General features: G+C 41.1%; 1 protein-coding gene across 1 annotated transcript in view; it reads left to right on the forward strand.

The window, feature by feature from the left end:
- LOC128616579 (heparan sulfate glucosamine 3-O-sulfotransferase 3A1) overlaps window positions 1–3,508 on the forward strand; it is a 48,594-nt gene extending 45,086 nt beyond the window's left edge. Inside the window, exon 2 of the mRNA XM_053639184.1 lies at window positions 450–3,508. Within this exon, the coding sequence (XP_053495159.1) occupies window positions 450–1,071 (622 nt within the window). The 3' untranslated portion in view covers window positions 1,072–3,508. The remainder of the gene's footprint in view (window positions 1–449) is intronic.
- Window positions 3,509–17,732: the final 14,224 nt, after the last annotated feature.

Raw genomic sequence — 17,732 nt, forward strand, 5'->3', positions numbered from 1 at the left:
CACTGTCAGTTTAAGCTGCTGATGTGGAATCCTGCTTGCTTTCTGGAGTCAAAAAAGGATAGCCACTATTTATGCTATAGAATTGCATATGTACCGTACAATGACATGATCTACTTTACATGTCCAAGCTTGGAGGAAATGCTAGCACTGAAGCAGGTGAGGGTTAAAAGAACTTTGCAAACAAAATTGTAAAATTTTGTATTCCTACCATATTGTTAAAGTCTTTGCACTTTTGCTATTCTTATTAGAATGACTGTTACATCCTTTGCATGGTATTTTAACCAGATTAATTATTAGACCCTTTGCAGTTTTGGTTTTCCAATTTGATGGATTGCTAAACTGTTTTAAACTTTGGTATTCCTATCGGATTGATTGTTACAGTCATTACATGGTAAGTGGTTTGAGTTGGCAGTCAATGGTTCCTGACTCTTCCTTTCTCCTATCTTTAGAGACCTGATGCCCAAGACCCTGGATGGTCAGATCACCATGGAGAAGACACCCAGTTACTTTGTGACCCCTGAAGCTCCAGCTCGGATCTACTCCATGTCACGGTCCACCAAGCTCATAGTGGTGGTGAGGGATCCGGTCACCAGGGCCATCTCAGACTACACACAGACACTGTCCAAAAAGCCAGACATTCCCTCCTTTGAGAGCCTGACGTTCAAAAACAGGACTACAGGCCTTATCGACACCTCGTGGAGTGCCATCCAGATCGGCATCTACTCCAAGCACCTAGACAACTGGCTCCAGTTCTTCCCCATGCGTCAGATCCTGTTTGTGAGCGGCGAACGGCTGATCAGTGACCCAGCTGGAGAGCTCGGCCGAGTGCAGGACTTCCTGGGCCTCAAGCGGATCATCACCGACAAACACTTCTATTTCAATCAGACCAAGGGCTTTCCATGCCTGAAGAAGGCTGAAGGAAGCAGCAAGCCTCACTGTCTGGGCAAAACCAAAGGCCGACCACACCCCAACATCAACCCCGCGGTGGTGCAGAGGTTACGAGACTTCTATCGGCCCTTTAATATGAAGTTCTACCAGATGACAGGAAGGATATTTGGTTGGGATGATTGATTTTTGTGAAGTGTGAGGAAAGACCACACACTATGATTGCTTGCAGTTCCACTCAGTACAAGAAATACACCAATATAGAAAGGAAGATTAGTTGACCCTTATGTTCTATTCAGCTCAAAATGTGTCTATTATGCATTGATAATATTTTAATTTATGTATCCGTCCTACACTTTTATCCAAACAGAGGGTCCAATAGTGGCAGCATGGTGATCCCAGTCATTAACACAGAACCTTAATCAATAAAACACCACTGCCCCTTATGCATTTGCCTCAGTTTCAGTAACGAGTAGGTAACACCATTTGAAAAATTCTGTTTGGATGAAAATGACAAAACAGTTTGGATCACTTACAACTTAAAAACGATGTGTTTGGCCCAATTACTATAATGGGTGTAAGAAAGTAAGAAGGTGAAGTAAAAGTGTTAAACGTGCCTGTCCGTTATCATTTTAGTCACTTTCATATTTCTTTCCTGTCTTATTAATATTCCCTCTTGTGCACACCAACCAGCCCTCAGAAGGTTTCCCTTAAAGCGCTCTTGGGAAAATGGGTTTCTCAGAGGTTCTTTGGATCGTTTGGAGAGTTTGGATAGAGGACCCTTAGCTTCCTAAATAGGATCTACTTAGAACCTTATTTAAAGGGAACCCTCCATTGTAGGATTTTACTTGCAACAAAAGCTTGAGGAACAGACCAAATTTTAAGGGTGCTAGATGGAAACGTTTTAAAACTTGTATGGGTGTATGGTATATGATAATGTTGTATTATAGGAAATAATTGAGATTAATGTATATTGGATGTTTAATTTTTTTGTTATTAATTTCTAATTAATGTCTAATGAATTTTTACAATTTTATATGTATAAAAGTTAAAATGATGGTCTGGGTGAATGGGACATCCGATGAACAGAACATGTGGGTTAAGTGTATATCCTTGATCATATCAGCAACAGAGACCTATGCAATTCTTTATTAATGTCCAGTCCAGTCCAGATTATCCAGATGTGCTGTAGGTGAGGATGTCGTTTTACTCCAGAGGTTCTCAACTCGAGCCCTGGACAGCCCATGCCCTCACAGCTGAAGTTCTCCCTAACCTCAACACCCTTGGTGGCTCATTACGGACATAACACCCAGGAACATTCGCCATGAAGCAGGAATGACATTGGAGAAAACCAGAGAACCCAGAGTAAACCCACATAGACATGGGGAAAACATGGAAACTCCATTCCCAGGCTGAAAAATTGTGTCGGTCAGTGGGTCCTCCGCACTGATGTTCAGAACCTCTGGTTAACTCTAATGCACTGAAACATCATCAGCGCTTTGATCTTTTCGGATTTTGTCAAATTTCTGGATTTCCATAGAACTATGCATCATTTCCCATGAACAATTATGAAAAAGAAAAAAAAAAAAAAAAGTGTTCAATACAATTTTACCGTAATTTTATTAACTACCAAGCTGCTTGTAAAGATTTGCAATAAAACAAGATCAAAAGAATATATCAAAAACTATTTTAAAAATATATTTATTTTCAAAAAGAAAACATGTAAGCCCACAAGTATAGATATTTTTAATAATCCGCTCTGAGGTCTGTCCTCAACGGTTGAGTTTTGAGTGCGGAATGTTACCTGATCGTTTTATTTTCTACCTTACAACACACGTCTTTCTCACCTGAATCTGAATTCTGTATCATGGTCTATATGGTCCAAATATTTGTTTCCTTTACACTCCGTACCATATTTCTCATTTCACAGTTGGTGCAGTTTCTGAGTTATTTGTTTTTAATGCCAATGACGTGTGTGTGTGTGTGTTGTTGTTGAACATGGTCTCACTCTGATGGTTTGTGTTGCACCGAACAAGCCCACATTGTTTCTGTTGTATTATTTCTCATCGCGTCACACACGATGCTGCTGTGGGTTGTGAATGAATGTGTATGTGTGTGTGTGTGTGTGTGTGTCATAAATTTACAGTGCCTCAAGGGAGCACTCACTCATTCTGCAACCTTTTCAATGACAATTTCGAGAGAGCAATGCAAGTGAAATTTTTCTTTGCAATATTATCAATCATGTGTTGCTGTTTTTTTTGCTGGTTTAATTTAAACTCTTATGGATTTGTTTTTTTTTATTATTATTATTATTTTTTTTTTTTATGAAGCACACTTTTAATAAAATGAAAAATATGTTTAATAATATAAAGAAACAGCACGAGTCTCCTTTTATAGTGCTTAACTAATATTCAGGTTTAATACATACTCTTTTTTTATTCTAACATACAGTACATACTTGGGTAACACTTTACAATAACAGTCCATGAATAATCACGCATTAATACCTGAATTAATACTTACTGAAATATGAACTAATGACGAGTTAAGGCATGTATTAATCATGAACTAATGATGAGCGAACCTTAACTACGATGTGAGCCTTATGTATTCATGCGTGAATAACGACCACCTTAAGTACATGTTAGTACATGTTTGTTAGTCAATGTATTAATGAACACGTAGGGGTAAACTAAACCAAACCTGCTCTATAAGAAAGAATAGGAATGAAATGGGTGACTGTTCATAACAATTCATAATAATTCAAAGTCAGGACGGACATAGTAAAGCAGTCAGAGTGACATCTAAGACTAAACCACTGGAAAATAATTGCTATAGAACATCAGTTTTAAATGTTAATAGATAGTAGAATATTCATTTCATCCTTGTGGGCAAAGGAGCAGTGCCCTGGGTCCTAGTCACCCGGAGCACGAACTAGAGTGAGATTTGAAGAGAAATGGATGGGCATGATGTAAAACGGGTTTGAGATGAAATTATCGGTGTTTGTTATTAGTGCATCTTTCTACGTTCGATAAGTTAGATCAGTGTGTATTAAAAAAGCGATCCAGTGCCGTGTGATGATGTTTGTGTACACATTACAAACAATTTGAAATGATGCACAATTTAATTCCTATTCTTTCTTATAGAGCAGGTTTGATTTAGTTTACCCCTACGTGTTCATTAATACATTAACTAACTAACACGTATTTAAGGTGGTCGTTATTCACGCATGAATTCATCAGCCTCACGTCGTAGTTAAGGTTCGCCCTTCATTAGTTCGTGATTAGTACACGCCTTAACTCGTCATTAGTTCATATTTAAGGAATTATTAATTCAGGTATTAGTGCATCTACTGTTATTGTAGAGTGTCACCTGTACTTTTTAATCAAAAGGCTCGACCTTGACAACGCTTTTAGAAAAAAATGAAAAATGAACTCTAGAAAGCCTGTGGGTTTTTCAGTTCTTAAAGGTTCTGTGTCAAATTCTACCATGACGTGTCTCTCAGAGAGGGTTTTAGAGTTGAAAGCTGTTTGGGTTCATGGAGTTGGATAAGAAAGGTTTCTGACATCTCACTTTTGGTGATATAAAAGTGACAAAAATGTTTGTAAAAATTCTGCATGTATTTTCAATATTCTTTAGGGGTGTATACATTTACCTAATCCCTCATTTCTAATTCTAATATTTTTTTAATGATGGTTTTAATAATAATAATAATAATAATAATAATGTATTTGATGCTATTTAATATTAAATATAATATATTCTGTATATTTATTTTAAGGAGGTTCTTCCGAGAATAACTTTTTACTAGGTTTGAGTCAAACAAACCTGTGGCTGTGGCTCAGGTGGTAGAGCGGGTTGTCCACTAATCACAGGGTTGACTGTTCAGTCCCTGGCCCACATGTCTCCACATGCCGAAGTGTCCTTTGGTAAGACGCCGAACCCCAAGTTGCTCCCGATGACAGGCTAGCACCTGTTAAGGTTAAAAGGCGCTATATAAGTGCAGACCATTTACATTGTTCCAATACTCTTGAACGGTGTAATTTTGGCTTTGAATTTTGAATGACAGAAACCCCCCCCCCCCCCCCATCAAGTCCTTTGGCTGTAACATCTTGCATATTATAAACACTGCATTATGACTGCAGGCTTCTGGGCAAGTGTAGGCCATCGCATCATCCTGCATTTAATCCTCCACTCCACAGGCCTGGCTGTGCTCCTATCTCACCCTTTCCACCCTTTCCCTTTCGTCTCTGCTTATCTCCTGCTCTTCCCTCTGCCAGAAGCTGCCGGAGGACTCCTCACTGGAGAGCATGTTATTCCAGGCCTGTGTGTGTCCCTGCTGAGCTCAGGGCTCAGGCTAAACTTAGCAAAGAGGCTAATTTGGCTGAGCTTAAATTCATGTGTGGATGCTAAGAAAAGCGGGTTGTGGTTGAAGTGGGGACTTTTGGACAGTCGCTGCTCTTCAAAGGACATTTAAGATGGTTTAAAAGAGGCAAGACCTGGCCAACCGTTTGTCGGTTTGGTCCTAACGCTTTCAAGAAGCCCCTTCTCTTTCTATTCTGTTTTCCGTGAACATCTGTACTCGCCACCATTCATCTTCCTCTTTCTCTCCATTACTTTCTCCTTCAAACGTTCCCTCCATCACATTCTCTCCTCGGACATGTGTTTGTTTTAGACTCTCAGTAGGATTCTGGACGTTTTTCTGTCTTTACCCTGCTGAGTGGACTAGACGCACACACCGAGTGTGTTTTAGTGCCGACGGCAGACGGCTCGGTGTGTAAACTCGGCTCAGTGTTAAATGAAATTCCTCAACCGGGTTTCTCAGATACACCACGGCCAGCGGTGAGATCTTCATTAAACCTCAGACTCAGACTCGTCATCCGCGCTTTGCTTTGTTGTTTCTCACGAACATGACAAGCTGTTTTTCTGTCTTATTAACTTCAAGAAAGAGAGAGAAAAAAAGAGAAGCTGGTGAGGGAGTGACTGTTAATAACCCGTTTATATTGTCTCATGGATATTTTACACCATTAAATGTAACTATAAACGGATAAAAAACAAACAAAAAAAACACGTCATTTATTAATAAGTTAAAAATTGGAAATGTTGGCAAATTAAATGAATCACTTGAGCATACACACACACACACACACACACACACCATGACCCTATTAAAGCTTTGTCCTTACTTCTTATTTTTTTGGCTTTTAGTGTTGTAATATTTAACATAACCTTAACCTTTTTTTATTTAGTAGTTTTAAAGACTCTACAATGTTCAATCTCCTATTTTATTACTCTTTAATACGTTCAGACTTTGTACTTTATACTTTGGCAATACAAATGCAGTGTTATTGTCAAGCCAATAAAACAGCAGGAATCGAAAAATCGAAGTGAATTCACAAAGAGAGAGGGAGAGAGAGAGAGCGAGAGAGAGAGAGACAGATGGATAGAGAGAGAGACAGGAGGAGAGAGAGAGGGATAGGGAGAGAGGGAGAGAGAGAGACAGAGGGAGAGAGAGAGAGCGGGATAGACACAGAGAGAGAGGGAGAGAGAGAGGGATAGAGATACAGAGAGAGAGGGAGAGAGAGAGGGAGAGAGAGAGAGGGAGAGAGAGAGACAGAGGGAGAGAGAGAGAGCGGGATAGATACAGAGAGAGAGGGAGAGAGAGAGGGATAGAGATACAGAGAGAGAGGGAGAGAGAGAGGGATAGAGATACAGAGAGAGAGGGAGAGAGAGAGGGATAGGGAGAGAGGGAGAGAGAGAGAGACAGAGGGAGAGAGAGAGAGAGGGATAGAGATACAGAGAGAGAGGGAGAGAGAGAGACAGAGGGAGAGAGAGAGGGGGATAGAGATACAGAGAGAGAGGGAGAGAGTTAGGGATAGAGAGAGAGGGAGAGAGAGAGAGAGAGAGAGAGAGAGAGAGAGATACAGAGAGAGGGAGAGAGAGAGAGAGAGAGAGAGGGAGAACGAGAGAGAGAGAGACAGATGGATAGAGAGAGAGGGATAGAGAGAGATACAGAGAGAGAGAGAGGGATAGGGAGAGAGGGAGAGAGAGAGACAGAGGGAGAGAGAGAGAGCGGGATAGAGATACAGAGAGAGAGGGAGAGAGAGAGGGATAGGGAGAGAGGGAGAGAGAGAGACAGAGGGAGAGAGAGAGAGCGGGATAGAGATACAGAGAGAGAGAGGGAGAGAGAGAGGGATAGGGAGAGAGGGAGAGAGAGAGACAGAGGGAGAGAGAGAGAGACAGAGGGAGAGAGAGAGGGGGATAGAGATACAGAGAGAGAGGGAGAGAGTTAGGGATAGAGAGAGAGGGGGAGAGAGAGAGAGAGACAGAGGGATAGAGAGAGAGGGATAGAGAGAGAGGGATAGAGATACAGAGAGAGAGAGAGAGAGGGATAGAGAGAGCAAAAGAGAGAGAGAGGGATAGAGAGAGTGAGAGAGAGAGACTGAGGGATAGAGAGAGAGAGGGATAGAGAGAGCGAGAGGGATAGAGAGAGAGACAGAGAGAGAGACAGAGGGAGAGAGAGGGATAGAGGTACAGAGAGAGAGGGATAGAGGTACAGAGAGAGAGGGAGAGAGAGAGGGATAGAGGTACAGAGAGAGAGGGAGAGAGAGAGACAGAGAGAGAGACAGAGGGAGAGAGAGAGAGGGAGAGAGAGAGAGAGATGGATAGAGAGAGAGGGAGAAAGAGAGACAGAGGGATAGAGAGAGAGAGGGATAGATAAAGCGAAAGAGAGAGAGGGATAGAGAGAGTGGGATAGAGAGAGAGTGAGAGAGAGACAGAGGGATAGAGAGAGAGAGAAAGATAGGGATAGAGAGAGAGGGATAGAGAGAGAGAGTGAGAAAGAGAGAGAGAGAGAGAGAGTCTGCGCAGTGTTAAAAAAACTAAAAGTAAACAACAGAATAGGATCAGTCTGCTCTCTTTGATGCTGCGATGGTGGTCTGACACTGTTTTACTGAAACCTGTCTTGGTACTCCATTTCACCCAGGCACACCCACACACACACACACACACACACACACACACACACACACACACACACACACACACACACACACACACACACACAGAGCTTTGGGTCATGCAATGGACCTCATGTGGATAGAATTTTTTTTCTGTAGATCTCAGAGAAATCCTGATAATCCTGAACAAACATGGCTGTTATGCACGGCCCGGCGCGTGTATTACCGTAACGGCACGGCACGAGACTGTGATTTCCACCGCTTCTGGATTTATCTGTATTTTTCCAATATGGTTAATCTGCAAAAACACCCCAGGCAAAGCTTATCATAGCGGCATCTGTCACGAAATGGTTATAATATGGCTTAAGTGTCAATGCTTTGCATGGAAACTGAAAGAAAAAAAAAAAACAAAGCAGCTTTGAAGTGCAGCTCCAGAAGATAAACACTAAACTGTAATTAGCAACATCTAGGAGCAGACCTTCTATCCAGACACACGCTTTGAATGGCTTGCTGCTTTTTTATACGTCCTTCCTAAAGCAATGAAACCCTCTCTTTTAACTGATTATGACACTCGGTGAGAGTGGAATTCCTGCTAACTTCAGATTTTTCACCGAGCAGATGGAAAGCAGGATGACAGCGGTCTAAACATGCAGTCCCAAAACGCCTGGTGTCAGGATTGCTCGCTCCCCAGGCTCAGGAAGCCGACTCTGGGCTGCTGGAGGTCCTGTCACTCCTCAAAGCTCCGGTGTCGGTGGTTCGTGTCAAACGTCTTGTCCCGAGCGCTTTGTACCTTGTTTTTGTTTAGAGCTAAAATCCTGGCTGTCGCGAGTCTTATGCACCACGTTGAGGTTAAATAAGCCAGTGTCAGGAAGGCAAGACCGAGTCATCATCGCATAACTTATTATCACTGCAGATTATATTACATCACAAGGAGAAACAGTCACAAACAGCAACGATTTCACCAGATCGTGGCAGACACACGAGTTCTCTCGACGTCAGTATTAACACTTCCTAAATGCATACCTATTGAATGATTGGCCAAACATCAAAGGCTGAGTTTCCCAAAAATCATCGTTAATCTTATTTGCATAGCAAGTTGAACAAGTACATTGTCACAAAGCAGCTTTGCAGAAATTCAGATGTAGATTTAGATCCCTACTGAACAAGCCAGAGGCAAGAGTGGTGAGGACGAAACTCACTGAGACAACATCAGACTTCTGAGTGGTGCGACGGAAAATGTTCGCTTTATCGTCTGGAGACATCGCAAGTTTCAATCCCGACCAGCCCCAGCCATCCGTGGCCGAGATAGCAAAATTAGCTGTGCGTTCTCTGTGGGAGGAATGGCATACTCGCTCTTCCCTGTCAATCACAGCACCACCAACCAATCAGGGACACCCATGAGCTCAGGTATGTGGAAGAGGGTGGATAGCACTTTCCTCCGTGTGTGTTCCTCCGCACGAACAGTTCAGAGAATGAGCTACTACTACAGAAACGATAACTTAGTAGCTTTATATGAATGTGTGTGTTCTATTGTCACCTTCCGACCAATCATATTCAAGAATTCAACACAACTGTGGCATAATTACTATAACCTTAAACCTGAATAATATTATTGGCTATTTTTTGTTCTTTAGTATTAAAAGGAAGGAAAAACAAACACCCTGGTTATACAGTATTTTTCTACATAACACACACCTCTAAATAACACACACACACATGTAGACGTGCTTCAGGCACACTCCGTTCGCTCAGTCAGGCGGAGGTGTGTGGATGATGAGGAGATCAATAATTAACAGGCTAAGAGTGGCAGAGTGTTGTGCAGAAGCAGGAGCGGACTAAATTCAGCACCAGCAATTATTCATAAACTCAAGCAGCACCAAAGAGTGCAGAAGCTCCACCACAAGCTAAACCAGAAACTTCAAAGGCTTAGGGATTACATACATGTCTAATTAACGCAGATATATATGGAATAGGTTGGTGCTGATCATTTCAGCCAGATCGGACATCAGGTTAGAATGTCGATCTGGTCAACTCCAGGCCAGAACATCAATTCATAGTTCATCCAGATGTGAAACATTTTCTTCTCAGGGGTCTTTGCTAAAAGCATCATCATACATGCATACTTCTAGGTTTACGGTCCTGCTTTGAGATCATCGCTGATACTGGTTCACTAGGTCACGGACTAAGGGTACCATTAGTCTAAAAACTTTGTTAGGAAGGTAAAGCACACAGACTACTTCAGGAAGAGGTAGGTCGATCGCCACTGTTTGACGACTGCCAGTGACTGAGCAGTTCGGACATCTAAGGGAAGTTCATTCCACCAGCTACGTGCCAGAATAGAGAAGAGTCTTGATGCGTGCTTTCCTTATACCCTGTGAGATGGTGGGACCAGTCGAGCAGTGTTAAAGATGGGGCGGGAGCATGATGTGGTGTGGTGTGTGCTAAGTGCTTAAAGGTAGGCGGGTGTCGGTCCATTTGTGGCTTTGTAGGCAAGCATCAGTGTATTAAATCTGACGTGGGCAGCTACAGGAAGCCAGTGGAGGCAGCATAGCGATGGGCTGGTGTGGGAGAACTTCGGAAGGTTGAAAACAAGTCGTGCTGCTGCATTCTGGGTCAGTTGCAGAGGGTGAACGCTCACTCTTCAGGTCGAGGCAATGCTTTTAGGAAACTCTGCAAGAAACCAAATGGTTTAGTAAATACTAGTCCATGTATATTTTGACTTTTCAAGTCTTGTTTTTTTATCTAGTGACAGAAAATTGGATGTATCCCATCATACTGTACATCCGCTTTTATTTTGTTTAAGAAGACCAGAATCATCGTATACCCTCATTATAACTTCATTATCTACCTAGCTTCTTAGCTACCTCCAAAGAAGTCAATACTCAGCAAAACTAGCTTCGTAACTACTAACAGTACAATAAATGAACACGGTTAAGTGATGTTTGAATCTTAGAGCAAACTTCCCTTTGAACACTCGCTCTGCTAGTAAAAATGATCTTAACTTTACACCTTTAGTTTTTGGTAAACAAACAAGGCTTTCTTTTCATCTCAGTCATTTCCAGAACTGAACTGGAATAATAGGTTGCCATGATAATAATAATAATAATAATAATAATAATAATAATAATAATAATAATGAGAACTTTATTTTGTATAGCACCTATAAAAGTTACTTTCTCAAAGTGCTTTACAACAAAACACATTTTTGAATTTTGTAAGTCGAAGCTAACATGGACTCCATCCATCCATAATGCTTATCCTATACAGGGTCGCGGGGAGCCTGGAGAGTTAAATGGTAAATGGTTTGCACTTATATAGCGCTTTTATCCAAAGCGCTTTACACTGTCTCTCACTCACCCATACACACACACACCAATGGTAGCAGAGCCGCCATGCAAGGTGCTAACTTGCCATCGGGAGCAACTTGGGGTCCAGTGTCTCGCCCAAGGACACTTCGGCATGTGGAGTCACGTGGGCCAGGAATCGAACCGCCAACCCTACGATTAGTGGACAACCCGCTCTATCACCTGAGCCGCAGCCGACAAGATATCCCAGGGGACTCAGGGCACAGGGTGGGGAACACCGTGGATGGGGTGCCAACCCATCGCAGGGCACAATCATACACATTCACACACTATGGACAATTTGGAAATGCCAATCAGCCTACATTGCATGTCTTTGGAATGGGGGAGGAAACTGGAGTACCCGGAGGAAACCCCCAAACTCAGTGGACACAGATCAAAGGCTGGATTGGAACCCCCAACCCTGGAGGTGTGAAGTAAACATACTAACCACTAAGCCACTATGACCCCCAATACTGACTCATGTTTGCAAAATCGTAACAATTTGCATGCCTAAAGTTGTAAACAAAGTTACGAAGGTTAAGGGTGGGCTGGGAGCAGTCTAGCATTTGTATCTTTTTGTACGACTTCATTTGCATGAAATCTAATAAAAAACACTCGTTTATTCAAATAAATCGATTTTTCTTAAGAGATCGGGTTTGACTATTTCAGAAATTAGGGTGATGAAACATGAACTTGCTGAATTTTTAAAAAAAAATATTATTTATTTATATTTTTTTTCTTAAAAAAAATTATAATTGTCTTTAGTGTCTAAAGTTTGTACTGAGTTCGACAACCACTTAAGATTCAGCACTTTGACTGGCTAAAACCTGATTAGCTACCTAGTGACTCAGCAGTCCGCTTTATAGCAGACTTTCGCTTTACTACATTCAATGCAGAAGCCATGACATCATATCCTGTGTCATGCACTTACATAGGTAGTAGTGAGCCATCTGGGATTCATTCTCTATTTAGGCTAGCTTGTTCAGTGCAACTTTTCCGATTGTGAAATTTCACCTATGACAACTGTCATAAAGTCATAAGGCTCTCTCTGTCTCTCTGTGTGTGTGTGTGTGTGTGTGTGTGTGTGTGTGTGTGTGTGTCTTGTTTGAGTTTCATTTTATTTTTTAAACAAAAAACAGGTATGGCATTCATTTTTTTTCCCCCCGAACAGACTGCGTCTCTTCAGGGCCTTTCTTCAGTGCGTGATGAATGCGTTTGAAACATGGCCTCCGTGTAAACATGTTGTATTATGACTGAGCTGTCTGAGGTGTCACCCAGCTGCTAAAATAATTCACACAGTCATGGAATGTTTAGCTAAAGCATGATGCCTCATGTATTACCGGCTCGCTCGAGGCAGCCATTCCTCACATGGAGCATTTATTTGAAAAATTTGCAGAAGGTACTGTGCTAGTGAGAGCTCGGGATGACAAGTGGAAAGTTAGTTAAAGAAACAACATCAGTTCTTCTGCAAAGAAATGACATCCAGGTAAATACTGCACACACACACAAAAAAAAACTTTTTATATATAAAAAAGACTTTGCTTTCCATTCCATGTAGCTGAGTTAGCTCATTGGTACAGGTGTGTTTATGCCCATGTGTGTAAGTCTCAGGTAACAGATCCCAGGTGGTGAGCCTGGGGCACCCTCAGGTCATCCTTTAGAGCCTGGTGTTTTGTCGCAGAACCTTCGCTCTCTCTTTGTCCTCACGCCGTCATCCGATCCCAGCTAAAACGAGATCAGGAATTAAACGGACACAAAGAACCTCTTTTAATTAGTTGCAAGCAGCAGATTCGCTCGAGAGCCGAAGCTAAAAGGTGCGCAGCGCTACTCCGGGCTTTGTAGAAACTGTCAGCTGCTTCACATCTTATCAAATGATATTGTGTGTGAACGTGAATTGCAATCATCTGTATCGCATTCCACGAGTCTACTGTATCTGCTACAGGCCTTGTGCTCTACCGAACACTATTCATTCCACACCGTGTGCTCAAATACAATGTCAAAAGACGTCTAGTGTCTTCAGGTAGATTTCTTTTTGGCAGGTAACTCATATTAGCTAAGGATGATAGATGGTTTACTCCATTGTGATGCTGTAAATTGATCCATCTTCAAGGTCTGAAAGTTTGTGTCGGTGTTTGCTTAACCCTTACATTCTGTATGGGATGAAATTAACATGTTTAAACCTTTTATTAAAAACGGAACATTGGAAAGGTTTCTACGTCAGCAACTCTGAAAGTAGTCCCGGCTGTGAAGTGAATCACAGGTCTATATTAATGCTATCATTCATATAGTAGCAACTTATACAGGAAGTTGTACGTTGGAAATGTGTAATTGTTGATATGGCCCTGTGTGTGCGGAGTTTGCATGTTCTCCCCGTGCTGTGGGGGTTTCCTCCGGGTACTCCGGTTTCCTCCCCCAGTCCAAAGACATGCATGGTAGGCTGATTGGCGTGTCTAAAGTGTCCGTAGTGTATGAATGGGTGTGTGAATGTGTGTGTGATTGTGCCCTGCGATGGATTTGCACCAAATCCAGTGTGTACCTCACCTTGTACCCGATGCTCCCTGGGACAGACTCCAGGTTTCCCCGTGACCCTGAAGGATAAGCGGTATAGAAAATGGATGGTTTATAAGTGGTCACTATATCACGGTATATTTAAGCTACAATTTTTAAATCATTGTATCAATCATTGTATAAGATGAATGACATGCTGTTATTGGAAAATGCTCAACTTTATGATGATAACTATAATTCTGCTTTGTCTCAGAGCACACCAACCTGTTTGTTGTTCATTGTTTTCCTTTAACCCATTTCTTAAATTCCTAACATATTACGTATAACTCTTAGATTAATAGATTTAAACATAGTGCAAATATATTGTATATGGGTACAGTAAGCTGATTTAACACACATATTTAAAAATATAAATCAATCTCTGAACATATATGTGTTGGTTGGTTAATATACAGTATACTGTCATTTTATATTTATTATTTAAATACATCTCCACGTGTGTAACCTATATGTCCTTCTGTACAGTAGCCATATACCAGATTTATATATTATATACACACACACACACACACACACACACACACACACACACACATACATACACACACATACATACACATACACACACTACAGAGATTACGTTCATGAAATTTTGACCAGAGACTAAAATGGCTGGTGGTTGGAAATGAGATTTTAAAAAAGGTTATATTAGTAATTTATTTATTTATTTATTTATTACATTTTTACATTAGTCGATTATTTACACTCCATTGCGTCATGACGATCCGCCAGCATTCTTAAACTGGAACGGCTTTTGAGTTTCAGTTTCCACAAATATTTGATATAACTAAAATAAAAACCCATAAAGATAAAATATATTTGGTGTTTCTAAAACAATTAAATGAATAAATAAATAAATAAATAAATAACTAAATAAATAAATAAATGAATGAATGAATGTTTACAGTTGTGCACAGTGGTAAATTGAACCCTTAATGGTTCATTAGTTTGTTCTTGAGGGGAATATTTAAGATTTCCAAGTAGAACCCATTTAGATAGCCAGAACCCCACATTTGAACTTCGGCATTTGGTTAACCTGATGATCCATAGTTTTGCAGCTTCAAAGAAACATTTAGGACCACTTCAAGGATGTATTGCTTTAGAATGAAAATGTATGGACTACTTGTATACTCCAGTACATTTGGAATGTTTTGCACTCCTCAATAAAAGGTTTAATCTAGAACTCTGAGGGTTCTTTGGTTGGTCTTTTGGGGAAACCTTACAGGATTTGTGTATAACCCTAGAATGATTGTATCCCTCTCTGAGAGTTCTAGGTTGAACCCTTTTAGGACGCATAGAGTTCTCAACCATCCAGAGAACCTTTTTTTTCCTCAATGTGTATGGTATGATTTGAAGGCATGAATTTTCTTTGAGGGGGTTCTCTGTTCTGAAAAGCTGTAAATTGACCCACGTTGAAGGATATCCTGCAACACGGAGCCCTGTTCGTTTTAAGCTCTTGATCTGTTAATCGTTACAAGAACTGTCTGTCATAACAAAGCAACATGCTGAGGTCTCTTTCAACAGTGGATGTCTGACTCGCATGGGTTCAGCTCTCTCACCTCTAGGTGTGGACGTCCAACCAAGCGCATGTTCTCCATCTCACTCTCAGCTTGCCATAGCACCTGGGAAATCAATAACTCATGAGTCTCAATAGGTGACAGAGGTCTACACTGACAAAGCACAAATCTCTCAACGGGTGCAAAGGGGAGGTCACGGTTCACCCTCCATTGCTCTCACACAGTAGTCTGGTGACTTCCTGTTGGTGTAAGGCCTCAATGCTAACCAACAGTGGTCTGGACTTCTTCAAAACTAGGCCTAAACCAGGAAAATGAGAGACCTTTAAGTCCAGCTTGTCTGGAGAGTTGATAAGAACAATTACAATGATGGAGGAGTCATATTCACTCACTCATCAAGGTGCTTGGGTGGATTTTTTAATGTGATGAATGAGGAAATAGGGGCAATACATCATCATAAATCACACAATTTGTTTAAAGACGCCGAGTACAATATGTCAAAGGAGGATGACTCTACAAAGCAGAGCAGTTCCTGGCCTTGGGAAAGTTTGTTAAGGGCTATTTTTATGAATCCTTCCCTGCAGAAGTCCATTTAAGCCACTTAAATCATGGCTGAAGCTTTCCATCGAAAGAGCAGGTTATGTGGCCTGAATTATAATAGCCTTATATCCTGGATTTAAAGTGTGTCCTCTCCAACACACCATGGAAATTGAGTTTCAAGAAGAAAAAAAAAAAAAAAAAGAAGCTCTCACCGCTCTTAAAACCCCAGAGCAGTGCGCATCGCCACGCAGGCGTCCCTTTGAGGCTCGACCGGCAGGAGCAGATCAGGATTGGCTCTTCACTAGAATTATGGAAGCGCTGATCCTATTACGTGCCCCTTGAAGAATGTGTCTGTGAGACTCGGGAGCTTTTAACCTTTTCGCTAGTCCTGCCTTTGAATCACCATCTCCGCTCGACTCCCGTTTGAACTTCTGCATTAGGTTCGATCCTGGAAAGCATCTTTAAGACTAAACTGTGGTTTTACAGCTTCAAAGGAATTTAAGAAATAAATACTGATATATAAGGAGGAATAAAACTGCATCAGCCAATATAGGAAAATATATATATATATTTATTCACTTACTGATGTAGTGAGTCGTTGTAGATTTATTATAGTTTAATCACCATCATTGCCACAGACAAAACACAAGAGGATGCAAAAAGGAAAAAATATTAGACAAGGGTTTCGCCAAAGACGTAAATCATTGTGCTTAAGCACTTATTAACTGGCTGTGCTCACATTCTTATGGGACTGTAAATACTGTAAGAACTTTATTATAGGGAGGTGACTTAATGCCAATGGATAAATGACCCAGAGACAGCTCTGGTATTAATTGTAGGACAACGTGCTAACATTTGCACACTGTTTGGACAAAATGAACAATATAATGACATTTAATTTAAGCAACAAGATATTTAGTGGGTTTTATTTTCACTGATGTTCCTTCACTATTACGTGTAACACAAATATGTGAAGACATTAATAATGGGGGGAAATGATATCACTCCAAGGTTTTGTATTTTCCTTTCGATGATAAAGATTTTGTCATATAACTCGTATACCCAAGCTTTATAACTTTCACCAACCTCGTATATCCTCTACGCAGCTGTTGGATCCTCTCAGTTGTAATATTGGGCTTAGATATAGTTATATATTGCCTTCTGCGGATCGGGACTAGGAACTAAAACTATCATGGAAAAAGAGTTTTGCAAAATATTTTTTCTCTTGACTTTGCCTCATATTGTAATGTAGACGATGAGATATTCACAGTCTTCACAATTTTACGTTGAGGAACATTATTCAGAAATTGTTTTCGGAGATTGGTGAACCTCTGCCCATCTTTACTTCTGAAAGACTTTGCCTTTCTAAGATACTCTTTTTTTTTTTTTAATACCCAATCATGTTACTGGCCAGTTGCCAATTAACCTCCAGCAGTTTCTTTTTAGTAACACTTACGTTTGCAGCCTTTTGTTGCCCCGTCCCAACTTTTTTTGACACGTGTTGCGGCCATGAAATTCAAAATTACCTTATTCTTTCCTTAAAACGGTACATTTCCTCAGTTTAAACATTTGACATGTTTTCTATGTTCTATTGTAAATAACATACGGGTTTTACATTTTACACATCGTCCTAACTTTTTTGGAATTGGCATTGTAGACAACCTTCCATTTCCATTAAAGTAAATAGGATCCCTAGTTCGACCTTGAACTTGGGTTACTGTCTGTCTGGAATTTTGAATGTTCTCCCCGTGTCCACATGGGTTTCCTCTGCGTCCTCCAGCTAGAAGTCTCCAAATCTGTGAATGTGTGTGGGCATGGTGCCCTGTGATGGACGGGCATTCCTTCCAGGGTGAATTCCCACCTCGATCCCAGTGTTCCAGGGATAGGCTCAAGATCCACTGTGTCACTGACCAAGATAAACA

The sequence above is a fragment of the Ictalurus furcatus genome, chromosome 13 (assembly GCF_023375685.1).
Source record: "Ictalurus furcatus strain D&B chromosome 13, Billie_1.0, whole genome shotgun sequence".
NCBI lineage: Eukaryota > Metazoa > Chordata > Actinopteri > Siluriformes > Ictaluridae > Ictalurus > Ictalurus furcatus.